This window comes from Thalia democratica, chromosome 6 (genome assembly GCF_965202585.1).
Source record: "Thalia democratica chromosome 6, ktThaDemo2.hap1.1, whole genome shotgun sequence".
Classification (NCBI taxonomy): domain Eukaryota; kingdom Metazoa; phylum Chordata; class Thaliacea; order Salpida; family Salpidae; genus Thalia; species Thalia democratica.
In genome coordinates, this window is record NC_139170.1 from 49,794,091 (window position 1) to 49,815,074 (window position 20,984).

Genomic DNA, 20,984 nt, shown 5'->3' on the forward strand with positions numbered 1-20,984 from the left:
TTGGTTTTAATTAAACAATACAACTAATTAATGTATACAAACAAACGTTGAACAACTAACTTTAAAGTTACGATTGTTTTGTATTTTAACAAACTAATTAAAAATTGCTGCATAAAAAGATCAGTATATTAATAATTTTACTTTTGTCTGCTTTTCTGAACTTTCAAACTTGATCTTGCCACTTTGAGATCTAATATATCACAAACTTGACAAATGAGACTTTAACAGGTTTCAAGTTCGTAAAAGTAATTAAAATAATTTAAAGTCTTGTGAGTCAAAAACATTAACTTTAAAACGTAAGGTCGTTAAAATTAAATTCATAATAAATACATATTGAATAAAAAAAAAAGTCAATTTTAAACAAAATTATAAGTAAAATGTAAGTGTGAAAATGAAGCTATTTTTTATTTCTACAAATTGTAAATAAATTATTTAAGTAGAATTTCAAAGTATTTTTATAATTTTTAGCTCATATTGTCGTAAAAAATGTTGTACATTAAAAATATACTTAATGATATTTTTATGAGTCGCTTACTTTTCATACTTGAAACAATTATATAGCTGATTAAATAGTGTTTATCAAAAATGTATTAGTAAAAGTTAAAATAAATAGTTTATATACATTCTTTACAGATTGAAATTAAGGTCAATGGATTTCAGAATCGTATGAAGTCACCTAAGAACTTTTTCTTTGCTCTTCATCAACTTCAGAATATCTAGTGTAAGTTTCAAATTATGGCGCCCCTAAGTTTTTGTAAAAACCAACTTAAGAAAACCCTGCCGTAGACTTATTAACAAAGTTTTGTTTTTTATGTAAAGCTAGTTTTTTAACACAAAAAAGTTTCGTTTTTGCAAAAAAGTAGAGAAATATTTTAAAGAATTAATGTGATAGATTGTCTTATTTAACAATAAATCTAACTAAAAATATATTTATAATAAACAGTTGAATAATTTTTTGTTCGTTTATATTTGTAAGGTGCACCAAAGATTAGCATTGGAAACTAAAGCAAGATTTCAAAATAGTTTACTTTACCAGAAGAATATAAATTAAACAAAAGGTAAACTATTTTGTTACTTCTAGGTTAACCATTTTCAATAATTTTGAACAAAGTAAATATCTTTTTACAAATGCATCGACTAACGAATTTAATTATAATACAGCTTTTTACTTAAAGAGGTCTTTATTAATTCTCAATGAGAAATTATATTTTAATAAACTTCTTATTCAAATATAGAGTAAGTTTATGAATTGTCATCATAATATTCCACTGTTCCATTAATATCCAACTTCTTTCTTTAAATTGATATTTTAATACTAATTTTAGCTCATTAAGTTTATACGTTATCCTCTAACTAAAAACTATGGTAATTGATTATTCATAAACTTATGCGTAGATTAAAGATAGTTTTCTCACTTAACATTGAAAAAAACATTTTCAACTGATAAAACAAAACGTATAATGACCCGGTTTTAATACTTTTGTTAAGCTAAAATTTTTGAAACAACTCTTACTGTAAAGTTATTTCGTTTTAAAAGTTCAATATAAACAGTTTAAAACATAATAACGATAACTATTTTTATTTAAAATTAATGTTGAAGCAAAATAAACTAAATTAAACGTTTTAATTTATTATTTTTGTAGTAGAATTCTAACAAAACATACATTCATACAGAAATAAAACATATTTTTTCTACTATAATATATTAGTTTCTGTTTTAAAAGAAAACATAAGTTAATACACTTAACAACTTCAACGCTAGTAATTTTTTAGTGAAGCTAAAGCTAATAAACTAGTAAAATTATTTATAAAATATTAGCTATTAATTATTTTTTCTAAACACCAACATTTTAATGAAAACCTAAAAATTACTTTTAAAAGTATTTCAAACCAACATTATTAGTAAAATTAAAAATATTCAAAAAATATTATTAAAGCATTATTAGTTTAGTTAGATATTCAAAATATACAATAAAAAAACATTCGAAATAAAAACAAACTTAAAGTTTTTGTGTTGATCACAAAAACTGAAACAAACTTATACGAATGGAAACAAAAACTTGAATACTAAATGTGTTTTGTTTAAGATGGTATGAAAGCTTTTAAAACAACCTATAACTTTGTATAAAAAGATTATAAGTTTAAATATTTTATTCAACAACGATTTAGTCAAAAAACTAACAAGACATATTTCGAAAAAATTACTAAAATTAAAATTATTTTAAACTAACCTCTTTGTTTTAAATATAAAGTAAACTTATAAACAAAAAGAATCAAAAGTATATAAATATGGAAATTGAAGGACTTTGATGTATGTGAAATCCGTAGAAAAATAAATTTAATTTACAAAATGATAAATTCTACTTTTAACATTTAAAGAAAAGAGATATAAAAGAACTATATAAAATAAGGTAGAGTAAAAAGTAAGAAAATAGATTCATAATACAAATAAAAGTAGGTAAATATTTTAAGTTGAAATTGATGTTTTTCATTTACTTAAATGTTTTCATAAAAAAAGTAACTGACATATTTTTGTAATAAAAAGACGAAAAAATAAAGTAGAAAATTTTTTGAAAAATAAAAATGTAATTTGTAAAATAAAAATAAGTACAAGAAAATGATTGAAAATGTTAAAAAATAAATATTAAAATGTAAAAAGTTAAAAGTTTAAATTCACGTTGCTTCCTGCTTCAAAGTTTCTTTCTGAAGTATTTTTTAGTTACTAGAAAAATGCATTTTTAAATATAAATTAAACACATCAAAAACTAAGTACATAAAAAACTGAAAAAAAAAATTGTTAATCTTGTTAGTATATATTATATTTGTAAAAAAAAATACTTAAATATCAAGTATACATAATAAATTATTAAATATTAAGTAAAAAAGACAAACTGTGGAAAAAAAATATATAAAGTATAAACAACTTATTCATTTTTGTTAAACTAAAATAAAGAAAATCTAGTTTACATAGAAAAGAATATATAATATAATTCTCTATACTAATTTAAATAAGTTGAAAAACTTTTAATAAATAATTTTAATTTATTTTATTAGGTTAAAAACTTGATTTGAAACGATTCTACCTTATTAGTAGTAGTAGTGAGTTTATAGAGGTTGTTGTTATATATTTAATTTACCTGATTATTAGTAGTGCTGAGTTTATAGAGGTTGTTTATATATATTTAATTTACCTTATTATTAGTAGTAGTGAGTTTATAGAGGTTGTTTTTATATATTTAATTTACCTTATTATTATTAGTGCTGAGTTTATAGAGGTTGTTGTTATATATTGAAGTGTCAAAATTTCGCAACTTCATTCTCAACGACTCCATGTGATGCGCTTTTATTTGCTTCCTTATTCTTGCTTCCTCCTATTTTAAAAAGTTTTAAGCCTATAACAAACATTTACAAGAAAGGTGCAAGTTTATGTTTTGTTAAATAAAAATTGTTTCAATAGAATAAATTTCGGCAGTTTGAATAAATCAGTAAAAAAACCACTTAACAGCATACTATATACATTTAACAAATCCTTATATAACCAAAACTAAATTAGTAGTTGATTTAATTATAAAAAACAATCATTTGAGTTATTTGATATTTATTTTTTTAATAAAAGTAAATAAAAAATTGAGCACGGTTTTAGAGTATTTAGAAGTATTTTTAATGAACTCGCAAATTCAATATATAATAAGTACCAGACTGAGATAGTTATAAATATTTATTATAGAACAAAGTAAAAAATGTTAGCTTTGCATATATTTAAACACATTTTCAAAAACAGTACAAAAAGTAGCAATAAAGTTTATTTAAAATACAAGCTAAAGATAACATTACATAAATAACAATGTCTGTTTTCTTTTGGATCAATTAAACAGCCAAATAAAATATCAAAAATATTTTTAAAAACCCATGAAAATAATTTAATGTATTTTGATTTTAAAATATCCAGCTAGTTTAAAAGTGATTTCTAAGTATCATGTATCATCAGCATTTGTGTTTATACCAAAAACAGCTATTTAACTTTCTTAAACACCTAAAAAATTTATTCACAAAGAAGCAAATAAAAATTAAATGCCACAAGAGGTAAAGCATTTTATACAACTCTGTCTTATTTTGTAAATCAATCTATGAGTTTAGGTGCTTTTTACATTTGCGTAGACTTTAAATTGAACTTATAGATTTAAAAAATAAAGTTGCGGAGTTCAACAGATTCTTTATGGAAGGGTCAAAATTTAAGGGACTTTTTCTTTAACTACATCTTCTTCTACATTTCAGCGAAAGTTCCGGCTAAAGTCTACAAAACCTAAGCCTGGACTTTCGTCTGCAGGTATGATCAAACCTTAATGTTAAATGTATTCTACATTATTAAGCGATCAGTTTAAATTTCATTTATTCTCAATATAATCAGAAGAACTAATTAAACCTCTTGAAAGAATTTTTAACATTTTTAAAGATTAAACCGACTTTTGGGGATTGCAAAAAATATTATTTGAATTTTTAAAATTCTGTTCAAGGAATTGTCCTAAAACCAGGGTTTCTCAAACTCATATAGTAAACCTTAGGCAGAAGTTTTAAAAACTATCGCCTCAACTTCTGGATATTGTCCCATTTATTTACTAACTAGTGCCCCCTGACAGCCAAAATTGTACCTAAAGAGAAACCCCGGTTTAATCCAAGTTTCACGTTATTAAGTTGAAAAACCTGGGAGATGTTTAAAGATTTTTCTAGAGAAAACTCAACTGATCATTACAAATGTTCCTTGAATATATTTATATCACAAACAAACTAAAATTATCAATCTAAACTTTTGTGAAAGAAAACTCTCGGGCCCACCTTGACGATTGTAATTACTTACTACTACTATCAATAAAACATTAACCAAAAAACAAGCAGATTCAGTAAATATCTCAAATGAAAAATCCCCCCTAACCCGGATGTTATGAACTTGCTCCTTCTTGCGTTCAATTCCCGCCTTTTTATTTTCCCGCCATTTGCACTTTTGAATCTGGTTGGTCACCGCGGCGTGCTGGGTCACGAAATCGTTAATGAAAGTAAACTCGTTCTGATTGGCTCTCCGCTTCGTCACGCTCGATTTGTGAAGGAGTTTGTTCTGTTGGTATGATTGGTTTTAATGGTAAGTGTTTTGAAAACGTTATGCTTAGAAATCGGGAAAATAAAAAATGATAAGCTCTTTTACAAATAAATTTTTTTTAGAGTTTAGCATAAAATTTTTAATTTTGTTAATGATATTGATCACCCTAAAAATTAAAAAAAAAAATTCCAAACATATGTAAATTATATAAAAAGTACGTAATTGTGTCTTAAAAAAGCATATTCAACAAACTCTAAAAATTTAATTCTAAAAGTCTAAAAAGTATTTAGTACTAAAAAATGCTTAATATTAAAAAAAAATAAGTATTTTACAAACAACTATTCATAGTACTAACATATTGAATATATTTTAATCTTTCTTCTTTGTTTTTTCTGATTTTACTCTCAATAAATGTTTTATCTTCTATTTTCTTTCTAACAGCCAAGTGTCTTTTTTCTTCCTAAAAAACAAGTAATTAATAAATAATAATATTAAAAAAAGTTAAGTAAATATATTTGTAAAATATATTAAGATTGCTGTTAAAAAAGATAGTCGAGGTAAAATTCTGCACTGAATAAATTTTGAAATAATGTATCAAAGTGTTGTTTTTCTTCCTAAAAACCAAGTCATTTATAGATTTATAGTATTTAAAAAAATTTGAGATATTTTAAAAACAATAGATTTATGTAAAAATATATTAAGGTTATTGTTACAAAAAACAGTTGAGGTAAATTTCTGCATTAAATAAATTTTGAAATAATGTTTAAAAATAACTTATATATATATATATATACAAATAAAGCCGTAAAACAAAATAAAATAACTTATTTTTCATTCAACTATTAGTCCTAAATACTTTAGTTAATTATTTTTATCATCGCTCTAAATTCTAAATAACTAAGTTTATAGTGAATATTACCAACAACCATACAATATTATAAATTAAACATAAAACTACGAATGCTCAACAGTTTATTTTGTTTAAGCAAGACTAACATTAAAATACTGGACGACTTGGGATTGTTGGTCTTTTTCATTTTGAATTCTGACGACGTTGTCAATTTTTTCCGCTGTTTTATCTTCGACGTATTTGTTGGAATACGCTCTTATAAATGATGTTAAAATTGCTAACGATTCTGGGTCGCTTTTCTATAAAAATAATAATCCTATAAACTTCAGTAGGATAAAATATTTATTTATAAAATAAATTAATCAATGTTTCATTTTGCTGAACAAAAGTACTTGCCCTTCAAAAAGTTTGAAGCTGTTATGAGGTTTCCTAAAAAAACTTTTTTTTTCTATCAATTATGTTATCTTATTATATAAAAAATTAATACAACTATTTTAAGGGTCTGGAAAAAAAGCATATATTAGTTTAACATCATAAACTAACCAAATAAATTTCAATAATTAGTTTTTATGCATTTGCTTCTCATTTATCGGTCTTGCAAGACTTGAAATCACTTATGCTTAATATAATAAAACTTTTAACTCAAGCTTTTAATTTCACATAAAGTATAATAATAACAAATTACACAGTATCCGTCTTTTATTACACTGACATATGTTTCTGTGTGTTAAACGAATCAACACACTTCAACTAGTGTTCAAAATTATAAGTTGGAGTGTGTTGACTCGTTTAACACACAGAAACATATGTCAGTGTAAAGTAATAAAAGAAGGACACTGTATAATTTGTTGTTATTATATATTCTAGTGAACTTGTTTCACTAGGATCTTTTGTTAACAAACGCATAAATTTATATTTTGAATAGTTATATGAAATATATTTGATTTAAGGCTATGTTTATACATGGTATAAATGTTAATAGTTGTTTTGCTTTATAATTGCTCCTCAAAAAATTAACTTGAAATAAAAACTGCAGGCAAAAATAATTCCTATTCATTTATAAATTATGAGTTAGTCTGTAATTTATTTTCAAAAAAGACCTAGTTTTTAACATTTTGAATAAAATTTGACAAAAAAAATAAAAGCAAACTAATACTTAAAAATGAAAAAATTATGAAATTTTAAGGGACTCTAAAGGATAATCAAATATTTTACAGATAAATATCACATTCAAGTTAATTTGACTTTATTGTACTAAATTTTCCTGTACTGGTATAAAACAACATAATGACAGTACATGGATAAATTTGTACAAAATGTTGAAAAAACATTATATTGAAATAACTTTTGTTTGGAAATAGCTTTGAATTAACTCCAAATAAACTATTTAAGACTCAAGAAATAACAAGAAAAAATTTTCACAATAAATTATTTAAAAAAATGATTCTTTTTGAATAACTAAAAATAAAGTTTATTAATTCTAATTGTAGGTTTACAACTTTTCTTTGTTAGGTGTTGAAATATTGAAACAATAATATTTGTACATGAAAGTTTAAAACATAGATATCAAGCTTTTACAATTAACCTAATTTTTCTAAAAAAATGGCATGTTTCATAAGTCAGCGAAAACTAAAAATATGCAAACCTAATCAAGGTTTTTGTAAACATATAAAACAACTTTACAATTTACAGCTATTTTAACTTGCTCTAAAACACCAAATAAAAACTCCTATTCTTGGTACTGAAGACATATAAACAAAATTATAAAAAATTATACTATGAAAATTAATTAACTCTTATTAAAGTATACTTATATGCATATACAAAAAAAAATAATTTGTACAAGAAATCAAATTTAAACAACATCTACTTACAGGCTGCTTTTTATTCACTGGTGTTCTTGTTGTTTCCTTTGCCAAAAACGACCTGCTTTTGAAAATAGGTGCAAAATGGGTGCTTTCAGCTTTTACGATGTCTCTTTGTTTTTTCCTTAGAAGTTCTTGCTCTATGACTGGCAGACTCTAAAATTTTTAACGTTTAGAATAATGTGAATTTATATCTTCATCTAAATTCATTGAGTTGTTTTTTTTTTCTACTATTTTAATAAAGTTAGAGAATAACAAAATTAAACATTATTATTCAAAACTAAGTTCTTGTTTTGTTAAAGCAAAAAATATATTTTCATGATATGATGCCTACATATTTAAAAAAATAGTTTGGTAACAATTATATTATTTCATATAAGACCATTTTTTTTAAAAACAAGAAGACCCCATATATAAAATATTAAATTTTGCTACAACTTAAAATTGTTTTGCGATTATTTTTCTTATAGTTTTGGTAAACTTCTTAACACAATATAAATTTAAAAACTATAATTGAACTGTTTTAAAAAATGACAACCTGTTTTCAATAAAATTAAATTCACTCAAAAGTTAAATCATATGAAAAAAAAAATATCAGTAGAAATCTTTATATATCACTAGTAAACAAATGTGGCCCGCCAAATAAATGTCTCAGACTATCAATATAATTTAAAGGAAAAAAAATTATTAAAAACACTCTTAAATATCAAATTTTAAATTAAAATCCAAACTTTTCATAAGTTTTAAGAATTGAACCAAATTTTTTAAATGGAGGATACAAAAAAAAACAAAAGAGTTATCTATTTTTCAGTTACTTTATGCAAGTCTAATTCAATCAATTTATTAAAAAGGGGGTTAGAAGAAAATAAAAGAGATAAATATTATTACTATTTCATGCATCGAAAATTTTATAAATTAACTTAATTTAAAAAAATTTACTAAGAGAGAAATAGAAAAATAAGAGATCACTTTTGATTAACCTGATACATAAGTGAATTATACAAGTTCAATTCAACCAACTTCATCATAAGGAAAAAAAAATATATTGATAACCACTAATAAATACTTATGACTGTTATATTTTAAATAGCACCAAAAGTTTCTTATATCTTTATTCTATATATAATCAATTCATAAACATGATATTTGATGACTAGAACTTATTTTATTTTTAATTCAACCAACTTGATTAAGAGGGAAAAAATACTTATAACCACTCATAAACGCTCATAAATATTATATTTAAAATTTCACCCAAAAATTCTCATATTTTTATTATCAATTCAACCAACTTTATTAAGAGGAAAAGGGATACTAATAATGCCTCACAAAATTTCTCATATTTTTATTTTCAATTAAACCAACTTTATTAAGAGGTGGGGTTTTTGACGCCAGCACGGCTTGCACGTGCACACTCTCCCCCGACCGGTCGCTTTCGAACGCCAGCGTGCCCAGCTCTTCCGACGGTGACGTCATAAGGCTGTTTTGTGACGTCACGATCACGCTGTTCGATTTCGCCGCAGGTTTTTTGAGTTTCAGCTTTTTGTTTTGCAGGAGGTATGAAGTGTCGTGCTCTGTTGAAAATAAGTTTAAAATTTTACGTAGTCTGAACAAAATAATATTAAACTTTTAAAAATAATCAGTAATAAAGGTTGAAACAACTGTATTAAAAAAAAATATATTTTATTAACCTAACAGCATTTGTTTCATTATTCCTATTTTTCAGGAGTTGGAGGCCTTTTATAAGTAATAGGTCAATTTTTTAATATTGAAAGCATGTAAATTAAAACTTAGAAATAAAAAGTTCACAAAAAACACAACTAGGTCATACCAAACAACAGTTTTCAAAGAATAGTTTTTATAAATCTAAATGTAAATTTTTTGGTGACTTAACTTATGTATGAAGCTTGAACAACTAAGGTTTGTTTTTACTTTAACAAATTAGCCTCATGTACTTTGTACCTAACACTTTTTTTTATTTCAATAATTGAAAATGTTTACTACCCCGTTATTATCTTTATAACCCAAGTCTACTTTAAAATATGGATATCAAAAAAATCTTTTATAACAAATTTATACTTTATGAAAAATAGTGAGTAAAAAATTCAAGTTCAGTTTAAAATAAGTAAAAGTGTTTGTTTAAACAAACAAGCTTGCTAAAAGAAAAAATATTTATACATTTTCTAATACAATCTGAACTATGATAAATTTTCTGTTTTGTTTGTTACCGGTTTTACTGTTTTCTTACTTATTTGACAAGGTAAGAACATTTCTCATTAAAATCGGTTGTAGACAAAATAATTAAACAGCACATTTGTTATTATTTCAATAAGTTTTTTGCTCATTAAATTGAGAACTATTTTATACTTAACACAAATTATTTATATGATGCAATCTTCTAAAATTTCTTACTTTTATTGAATTTCATGTTCTGCAGCTCTTCAGTCAGCAAGTCTTCAATTTTCATCAGCTTGTAATTTCTTCCTGTTTACAGATAAATTAGTTTGAAAATTTCAAAAAGATGAAAATAAATTGATCATAATCAGATTGTAGATTAAATTTTAGGTATAAAAAATATTTACTCATTTTCGCAGAATGCGAGTTTTCTTTATTGATGTTGGTAAGAGCTTTCCGAAAATTTTCATCAATTTTTTTCTGTTTTACTACGGCGTCGAACACCACCTGAAGTACATAAATTAAAAAAATCTTATTTATAAGTAGGGTAATAATAAAATTGAAAAAAATAAACTTTAGCTTTAAAAACACTTACTCTTTTTTTTCGACTTTTCAGGCTTTTCATCTTTTCAAGTCTACGACGTTTCTTTTTAAGAGCTTCTTTTCTGAATGAATTATAACTTTTAATTATTTCAAAACCTTGTTTACATGTAAAAAATATAAACAATAAGTAATTATGTTATTAATATTTTGTTGTAAATTCTACAACAAAATTGTCTACTTAATTATGAAAAATTTAAAATTACATATTTTAGTGGCTCATTAAAAAAATTAAATTAAGTTTTATAGATAAATTCTTCTTACAGTTTTAAAGATAAAAAGTGAAAGTTTGAAGTATAAGATTTAAAATATGTTTTAGTATTTTGTATTTTATTAAGATTTAAAAAATACTTGGTAGTCGAAAAAGAACTTAACAAATAACATTTTGAAAGTGTGTTCAAAGCAGAAGTATTTCTTGAGATATATGATTTATGGTTTTTAGGTATATATATAAAAAAAAAACTATTAGTTTAGATAAATTTACGTCATTCAGCATTGTATTTATAGTCATTTTTATATATTTATGAGCGTTTACAACATAAATTATAGTAGGGAATTTCAATCAAGAATAAATACAAGATCTTTAAGTTTTTTTTCTAACTTGTATTAATTAAACTTTAATAAAAATACAAATCTTTGGAATTTTATTAAAAGAATTTTTGATGACTGACCTTTAAAATCCTTAAAAACATAAAGTTTTAATTCTGATGAAGTTAAGTTGTGAAATATTAAAACTCTACTGCAGGATTTTTTATTAATATTTTGTAACAGCCGGTACCATTTATCCTTTAGCCCAACAATTTGCTTGAAAATACTAGGACTTTTTTACAAAAACAGTTTGTATTCAAACAAAGTATACATCAAACTTTATTGCTTATAAAAGTTGAGAAATTTATTTATTTTAATTTTTTAATATGTGAATTATAACATTAGCTCTAACAAGTTATTCTTAAAATAATATACTACATACTTAATTAAGTAAATTTTCATGCATTTAAGGCCATAGGGGGGTCCAACACTTATTTTACAAAAATTAACTTTGACTTTTATATGAAAACTTAAAGTACAAACTACAACCCAGTTTTTATAGAATTCAAAAATATCATTTAACTTTTGAGATATTTTATTTTTTATAAAAAACTTCCAATACAAACTTATGGACCCCAAATTTTTTGGGGTCAATTTTCTTGGAAAATTTAAAAGTCACTAAAAATCTTTCTTCTCCTTCATTTTTCAAGCAATCTTCTTCAGACTTTCAAGAAATTTTCCTTATATTATAAGAAAAAAAAACAAAAACATTATGTAAAAAATTAAAAAAAAAAAAAATGTCAAAATTTTCTTAAAGTGCAAAGTAACAATTTTTTGTTATTGATAAAGATTAGACTGTGAAAGTTTGAAGAAGATTGCTTGAAAAATATAGGGGGAGATAGATTTTAAATGAACAAGTCTTTTTTTGCTGTTAAGTTTTCCCTTCCCATATTACCTATTACGCGGCCAAACTTTGACCTGTCATATCTCAAAAAATAACTCGATTTTTTGAAAACAGTAAAAAGCAACTTAAAGCTTAGTAAAAACTCGATAAATAAAGATCAACTTGTAGAAAACATGACCTTAAAGAAAATATCGACTCAACAAAGAATCATTCTAACAACAGAGACCACTTATTTGAATGGCAAACAGCATAAGAAATCCAAAGGCACTCAACTCAGAACTCGGTGATATTTTTGCACTTTGACTTTTAAAGTACCTTTCTATTTTCAATTTAAAAAAAACATACAAACTAACACGTCTTTGGTTTCCCTTCTGACCAGGTAACCGCGCCAAACTTTTTGAACTATGATCACCGGAGAGCACAAAGCTTGGATTTTGTTTATTTGCTTGTGCAAAACTTTCACACTTTCAAGTTCCATTTTCAACATTTCTTTGCTATCAGTGACCTGAAAAAACTTTCAAAACCATCATGTATATCAAAACTTACTCTTGGTAAGTCAGACTGTAACTTGGTGAGTCAGAATGTTTAGATTGTTTGCTGAAAAAAGTCTTACTTAGCTATATTTTAAAGAGGAGTTTTAAGATTAATTTCACTACGAATCATATAGTATTTTCAACATACTTTTTTGAATTCAAGTTTAAAAATTTTTAGTGTCAAAACTTGAACCCTTGTAAAATAAATTTTTATAGTTCAATTAAAATAGTTTTTTTACAGAGTAAGGGACTAGTTTTGAAATTAAGTTTAAAATATAACTATATAAAGTTTGTTGCTAGACAGTAGAAGGATATAGGTTCAAACCAAACAACATAATAACTAACATAAATAAATTAAAACCACACTTGTTTAAAACCCACCTTAAAAAAACTGTTTACTGTTTCCAGCACTAAAAACAGAACTCAACAACAAATTCAATCTAATAAAAACATCCAACCAAAAATAAAATCTAGTTATCTAGTGCACTACTTATCAATGCTATTTATTTTAAAGCATTTATTTAAAACCTACATCAGAGCTATACAATTGTGCACAGGGGTTCAAATACAAATTAGAATGAAGTGCAGAAAATTTTGCAGTGGCACGTAAATCTTCAATGACTTCACAGTCGGCTATGACGTGTTTGTCCAGAAGTTTTAACGACCAGATACCGTTCACTATCTGATGCCTGTTAAATAAAATATTAGCTTGTAATTTAAATTAAAATAGAACACTAATAACAAAATATAGACTTTCACGATAATCTAAATACTCTGACTAAAATATTTGGCATTAAAATCAAGAAAAAGTAAGAAAGCTTATATATACTAAGAATCATTTGATTTTAATATTATATACTTTCTTCTACAAACATTTAACTGTTGTTAAAACTTTCAACCAAATATGTATATTATAATCATTTTATTTATAGTTGCTGACAAATTAATAAGTAACTTAAGTAAAAATATATACTACATTAAATAAATCAATTTAACTGTCTAAAGTATTTTATCAGTTGTACAAAACAAAGCATTCAACAAGACTTATTTTCTAAACACAAAACTAATTTTTCAAAAGAATGTAAAACATCTTACATAAATTTCAAATAATGTAATTCTCAGTAGAAAGTAACTAAACCTATAAAATTTCTTGGCGCATATTGGGTTGTCGTACATGGTGAGTGCCACGAGGGAGGGGCATACTGACAGCTTGAAAGCGCAACTGAAGTTTGACAGGAGATTGTCGTGCAACAGCAGAACTTGCAGTTTTTCCATGTTGCTCCAATGAACCCTGCCAGGCAACGTTTCTATCTGCAATTTCAGTGAGATGTTGAAAACAAAAATAACTTAAGCTGCTTAAGAAATTATGTCATGCTTAATTTTTAAATTGTGAAAATAAGTAGAAATAAGACCTTTTTAAAAAAACTTTTTCAAAAAATAAAATTTAGACAAAAAAAGCTTAATCATAACAATAGACATTATAACTGACTTATATAAAACTAATAATTAAAAGTTTGTTAGTTCAGTAGTTAAACTAAACATACAAAATATATATTTTTAACCAGACAAAAATAAAAGTTTCTGGCAAATTTTGCTGTTAATAACTCTAGGGATACCTTTCTTTGAAGCAAAAATACCAGCCTGAGTAAATAAGAAAAATATAATATTTGGCCTAAAAATTAAAAAAAAAATCAAGTATTAATACATTAAAAAACCAAACTAATAACAAAATGACTTAGTAAGAACACAATTTTTCAGAATAAGAATCAAAAAGTTTGTTTTAAGATTTAAGAAAGTATCTAAATTAGCTTTAGCTTTTCAAAAAAAAAAATAAAATAATATAGAAAACTTTAAAAAAATTTAAGTCCATCTGTGTCAAATTTTTGTATACAAAAATAACTCCTTTAAACACAAGGACATAAACACATTAGAAACTTTAAGCAATGCTTGGACAAAGTTTAATTAATACATAACATGAAAACATTTAAACTAATTTTAGTAATTATGTAAATTTTAAACTGTTTTCTAGCATATTTATATAAAAAAACTGCATTTTAAAATAACTTCTTTCAGCACAAAGAAGTATAAACATTACGAACTTTGAACAATGCTTGGATGAATTATACATACTAACTTGGTTTCCATGCAGATCTAGCTTGACCAAGTGCTTGCAGCACAAAACACTTTTAATTGACATTATGTAGTTGTTGCCCAACAAACACACGGTCAGATTGCGCAGCTGTGAGAAGCTTGCTGGTATGTCGCATATTTTCGACCAGCTCAAATTTGCTATTTGGACATCTTCCAAGCTTGTGTTGCCATCTTCAACACATCTGAAAGCAAAAACACATAAAGGTTTGATATGATAAACAACTGATATTAATTTTGTTGTTATTGCACACAATTTTAAAGGTTAAGTGACTTTGAGAAATAAAAAAATTGCATAGATAAAATTTATAGTGCAATGTTCACAAAAAAATTCCTTACCTATGTTTAAAATAAACATAAACTGTTAGTAAAAAAAAAAATAGTATTACTACTGTGATTTAAAGTTAGTTTGTAAATAAATCACAACTTAATCTATATACCAAAACTTTAAAGGACTTATTTTAGTGACTCCAAATAGATTTACTATGATGTACAGCAAAACCACAAATAAAAACTATATACAAAACACTAAGAGATGAACACCACAGTACTCTTTAAAAAAATACCTACTATGGGCAACTACAAACAAGGTTAAGGCCATAGAGGGGGTCCAACATTTTTTTTTACTAAATTTAACTTTGGCTTTTACATGAAAGCTTAAAGTACAAACTATAAGACAGTTTTTATAGAATTCAAAAATATCATTTAACTTTTAAGATATTTAACTTTTTGTAAAAATTTTCCAATATAAGCGTATGGACCGCAAATTTTTCGGGGTCAATTTTCTCTGAAATTTTAAAATTCACTAAAAACCTATCTCCTCCTTTATTTTTTGACCTAGAGAATTCAAATTTTCAGGAAATGTTCCTTTTAATATTTTGAAGAATCTGAATGTTGGAATTTTTGAATTTTTGAAAAATAAAAATTTTATCTACAAAAAACAGAGTAGATTTTTGACAATAATTTTTTTTTTACTCAAAATTAGAAAAAAATCCTACAATAGATCTCTTTAAAGTTTAATGATACACTTTCTGTAAAAATTTGAGAAAGATTACTCAAAAAATGAAGGAGGAGATAGATTTTTAGTTAAATAGTCTTTTTTTGCATTTTTAGTTTTTGCCTTCCATAAGCAACCTATTGAATGCCCTTTCTTTGATTGCTTATATCTCAAAAGTTACTTTAAGTTTTTTTTAGCGGTTAAAAGTGTCTGATAGCTTAGATTAAATTCTACAAAATAAGATCAAGTTGTAAAAAACAAAGTGGACCCCCCCCCTTTGGCCTTAACTTTTTGAGTTACAAACATTTTATAGTATTAATTAAAACTTGATTTAGTTTATTTGAATCAGACAATACTAAATAGCCTAACATACAATAATTCTTTAATAAAAGTACAAGTTTAACAATTATTTCAATTTTTAGGAAATTAAATTATTAATTTACTGATAACTTAATATTCTTAAATAATTTAAAAAATCCATAAATTTCTAGGATATTTTATTTTGAATACTCTGTATAAAGTCAGCATTCTTTTATATTCATAAAAAAATGATATTTCTGTTTTATATTTTAACATTTTATTGACTACAATACCACTTGTTTGTTGAAAGTTAAAATGAAAATTCATTTAAAAGCTAAAAAACCTTTAAATTTTACTTTAAGATACAAGCCATACTAATGATAAACAATCTTAAATTTAAAAACTGTTTAGTCTTTAAGGGCATAGGGGATTAAGGCACTTTTTTTAAATGTTGATCTTATTTTAAAGAGCTTTAATTTAGCTAGATCAGTTGCATTTTATTGTTTTGTATCTTGTCTAATTGCAAACCCAAAAAACAGTATACTCAGTAGACAAGTTGAGTATAAAAGGTACATATCATTTACATACATCTAAAATTTTTTGTTATTTATTGTTTTATCACAAAATAATTCTTTTGTTAGCAAAGACTTTCAAACAAATTTTTATTGATTGTGTAACTTTTTTGTTAATTGTATATAAATAGTTGTTTTGAACTTAAAGCTTTAACAATTTTTCCACATGTTTTGGTTTGTCCTAACATTTATAAAAGGGCTAGTTATAAGGTGTCACTACCTATTGCAGCAAGATTTTTGGTGGACCTGAAATAAGAAGATCACTTCTGTAGATTCTCAAAGTATTTTTCTGGCAAAGTTTTCCAATCTTTAAAAAGAGCATGTACTTGTAGAGCATGGTAATGATAGTTTCAGAAGGTTAAGAAACAAATATCAAGGTGATTTGTATAGATTTTTTAACATTTTTTTTTCTCAAAGCACCCATTTTTAATTTAACTTTTTTTTTTGTTAAATCATAGTACTGGTAATTTAACTTAGTAAGCGTTTAATAAATAATTAGCTGCTGAAATGTGTGGCCTGATAGTGTAGAGGCTCTAATTACAGCCCTGAAAACTGTGAGTTGAACATTGCATGACACATAAATATACAAAAAAGATTATAACTAGTTTTATAATTGTAAATAGATATGTGATTTAAAAAAAGATGAAGTAAAATTAAACTCTTTGTAAAATTTGTCTTTTATAAAATTATGACAACATTTTATTAAACAATGTTTTTATAGTAAAAAACATCAGTCTCTTAACTTTAATACATATTTTTTACAATAGTTTACAATATTTTTAATAATTTAAAACTACCTTTTTATAAAAAATTCCTTGTCTATGGTAGTAAAAGATATATTTAACATTTCTTTTTTTTCACATTTTGTTTTAGAATATTCAATTAAAACTAAATAATTATATTTTAGTAGAATTAAGCTTTAGTGTTCCATGGCAATATTTTTTATGGCTTTTGTTACATCTGCAAAAAGTATATTATAATAGTAAACAACATCTTTTGAAGTTCAAAAAGGTATAAATTATAAAGCCTGGTCGCAAAAGACAATCTAGATAAAAATCAAGTAAAATAAGTTTTTGAAATTTCATTTTTAATTATTTTGATAAACAAAAGCCACCACTATGTTTTAAAATACACATGTTAAAATAAAAATGTTGTGCAACTGTTTAAAAAGATAGAACTAAAAGTTTTAGTGTTTAACATAGCAGATTTTCTAATACTTGTTTTATAAATATTGCTTACTTAAAATAAAAAAACATCGTCCAAAGTTTAAGAAGAAGTTAACTTCAACAAAAAAGTTTTACTTTGTTGTGAGCTCAAAATTTAAGTACGGTGTAAATATAAGTGATTGTAGTTTTAAGTTGTAGCGTAAACATTTGTAAATTTACAGCAGCAGTTCATTAAACCTTAAACCGTCAAGTGTTTAGTCAGGAAGAATTAAGTTTGAAAAAGAAGTTTAAAACCAACTAGACTTATTTGAACTTCGTTTGTATTAGCCTTGCTTAGAAAAAGGAGTCAACAGAAATAGTCATTTCAACCAAAAAAAATATTTGTTTTGGCATGTATTTTTTTAAACACTTTTGATAAGTTATTCGAGATCAAGAGTCTTGTTGTAATGTGACGGTGTTTCCCCTAATATTTGCTGAATCAGCAAACTTTTTTTGTGTGTTATTTTTGTTATTAAAAAATTATTTTTTGATATATTTATAATAAGTTTCGGTAACGTGGGTCGAATAAAGGCATAAATAAAAAAATACATAAAAAGCTTTTAAAATTAAGCTGACTTAGCAAATATTAAGGGAAACATCGTCACATTACAATCGGACCCGTTATTCAACTTGCTTTCTTTATGCAAGCACTTAAATAATGTTACAATATATATTAAACAGAATAAAAATGAATTAGAAATTGAACCATTATATGGTTTATTAAAGGTTTCAGCTGAAATAATATTTATATATATTTTTAAGTAACCGTAAAGTTGAATTTAGTAAAACATTTTGACAATTGACTGTTTCAATGTTAATTTTTGCGTATGTTGTACCAATATACAGATTGTGACCATACAAAGTTCAGCTACTAAATTTTTTAAGCCACTTTAATTCATTAATAAAGTATTAGTTAACTTTTTTTACAGTTTTTTTTTTACTCACCCAGCCTTAAAAACCGAAGAAGCGTTTAGTTTTCTACTAATAAAACAACAGCTCAAGTACAACAAAATTAACCAACTGGTCAACCAGTAGTCGTGAAACTTACTGTTTGCGAAAAAATAAAGTAGAAATTTGCACAAACATGGATTTGATTTTTTTTGTTATAAATTAAGAAAATTAAAAGTTTCACGGGCTACCAAACAGCTATTCTGTAAAAAAAAACATTGTAAAAAATACAAAATATGCAAAAGTTGATAAAGTTTAACGAAATTTATGATAAAAGTTAAAGGAAACGTCTTGTATAAACTTACAATACAGTATAATGACAAGGTTATTGTACAAATACTAAAAAAATTAATAAAAAATTTACTTGAAGTTTTAAATGTATACATGTATATGTATAAATAAAGCAAATTTATTATAAATTCTTTACAAGCTTATTTTTTGAATTAGTTTATAATTTAATTATATAAAAAAAAAGTTTTAAAAGAAAAACGCTTATTTCCAAAAACTAGAGTGGTATATAAAACTTAAATATATTATTTTTATTTTTTATTGAACGAATTAAAAGCGCTCAAAAAGTCTTGTCCAGGGACCTAATGCACGAAAAAACCTTTCAGTTATATGACTTTGGTTTAATTAGTTTTTACGTAAGGAAAGCTTTGAGCATTATAAATACAGTATAATTTATCAGTAAAGAATCAGAAAAAAAAAATTATTTAATGGGAATTTTTTAAAGAAAAAAACTGTATATAAAAACAAAACATTTTAATATTAAGGATTGGTACAGTACAACACTTATTTAGAGCAGAAGTTGTATTTGTAAAGTTTTAACCTATGAAAATTAATTTAAATATTTGGACATTGAGTAATTAATTAATTTCTTTTTTTATGGATTGTTTTATAAGATTGTGCAACATCAAGTCTTTCCACGTTGTATAAGGTGCACATACTGATATGATTAGTGTTAGTTTTCGCAAAACATGTTTTTCTTTTATCGCAGGATTGCACTTTGGTAATTCGTTCAGCGATAAAACTTAGTAACTGTCTAAATTTTGAGTATTCTTTTTTATGTCAGAAAATATTAAATTGAATTGATTTCTTTCATAAATCTTTTTTATATCATATATTTTTCAAGTCATATTTAATTAAATAGTTGTTATTATATGTTATGTTGAAAAATTAATTATGTTTATTGAAATTGTTAGAGACGTCTTTTATACTTAGCTTATATTATTTTTGTACAAAACCAATTTTTAAATAAGTTTTATAAATAGTCTGTGTTGTTATTGAAAATCTTATTTTGCTTCAAATGTGTAACTAAAAATAGCATATAGCATAAAAATAATCATACAAAACAACTGCAATCTGTTTTGAAATAAAGCTATGAAAATAAAAATGTTTACAAAGTTATGGTAGCAATTTACAAACACAGCCTAAAATTGTAATTTTTCAAACAAATTAAACTATATACCTTTAGCCTGCAAGTTTTTAAGGTTTTATTAAAAATTTCTGAAAGTCATGTATAAAATTTAATTCAAAAAAATAATGGTTTTTCATACTTTTAATAACACTTACAGAACACAACTTGTTAAAATAAATATAATGTAGTCGATACACTTTTTATCATTAAACTTTGAAGCAAAATGAATTCTTTCTTAATTTCAACATAATTCGTATTGTTTGAAAATTAGTATAACGTAAAATGCTTATATAAAAATAAACTGAAGTTTATTTCAAAGCATAAACAAACTTCGCATGATTACTTTAAAAGGAGTTTTTAAGGATTTGCGCGTCTAAAAATAGTTAATAATTTTAGATCAGTTTTCAGATTAAACTTTTTTGCACTATTTTAATCTGAAATGTTTTTTTTACGGACAAAAAATAAAACTATGTCAACTTATTTGTTATTAAAAAAGTTTAACTTTTTTTTTTAACAAGTTCTAATAACAAAAAGTGCTTTTTTGAAAGTTTTCTGACAGTTAAAATAAAATATTACCTAAAACAAATAGAAAATAGTGTGAAAAAGTTTACAACGTTTAGAACTTTACTGTCAATCTAATAAATTGCTAGTCTAGACTTTGACTTTAAACATTCTTTTTTGGTTGAGTTTTATTGTTTAAACTGTTTTTCAAATTTTGATAGTAATAAGTTTGTACATATCTACAAAATAATTTTCCAAAGGAATTCCAACTTTATTAGACATTTTACTCTTAGTTGACTCTTAGTTTATATTATCTCAGCAAATTTTAAGAAAGACAAAAAAAAAAGTC

At 24.4% G+C, this 20,984-nt stretch overlaps 1 protein-coding gene across 1 annotated transcript; it reads right to left on the reverse strand.

Moving 5' to 3' along the window:
- Nucleotides 1–2,453: 2,453 nt before the first annotated feature.
- LOC145838521 (uncharacterized) lies at nucleotides 2,454–14,797 on the reverse strand. The gene is made up of 14 exons (XM_082946130.1): nucleotides 14,682–14,797; nucleotides 13,686–13,858; nucleotides 13,080–13,236; nucleotides 12,368–12,519; nucleotides 10,578–10,647; nucleotides 10,390–10,489; nucleotides 10,220–10,291; nucleotides 9,173–9,381; nucleotides 7,817–7,963; nucleotides 6,089–6,241; nucleotides 5,448–5,552; nucleotides 4,931–5,110; nucleotides 3,246–3,371; nucleotides 2,454–2,703 (listed from the first exon to the last, which is right to left on the reverse strand). Exons 1-14 carry the CDS (start codon nucleotides 14,742–14,744, stop codon nucleotides 2,674–2,676), a joined length of 1,737 nt encoding a protein of 578 aa, XP_082802256.1. The 5' UTR covers nucleotides 14,745–14,797; the 3' UTR covers nucleotides 2,454–2,673.
- Nucleotides 14,798–20,984: the final 6,187 nt, after the last annotated feature.

Excerpts from the sequence above, each read along its gene's own strand:
- LOC145838521 (XM_082946130.1), bottom strand. The coding sequence starts at position 14,744 with ATGTCAATTAAAAGTGTTTTGTGCTGCAAGCACTTGGTCAAGCTAGAT. Across the intron at positions 5,111-5,447 it reads GATTAAAATATATTCAATAT|AACAAACTCCTTCACAAATC; the intron begins GTTAGTACTATG and ends TCATACCAACAG. Across the intron at positions 2,704-3,245 it reads TCAGCACTAATAATAATAAG|AAAGAAACTTTGAAGCAGGA; the intron begins GTAAATTAAATA and ends AAAATACTTCAG.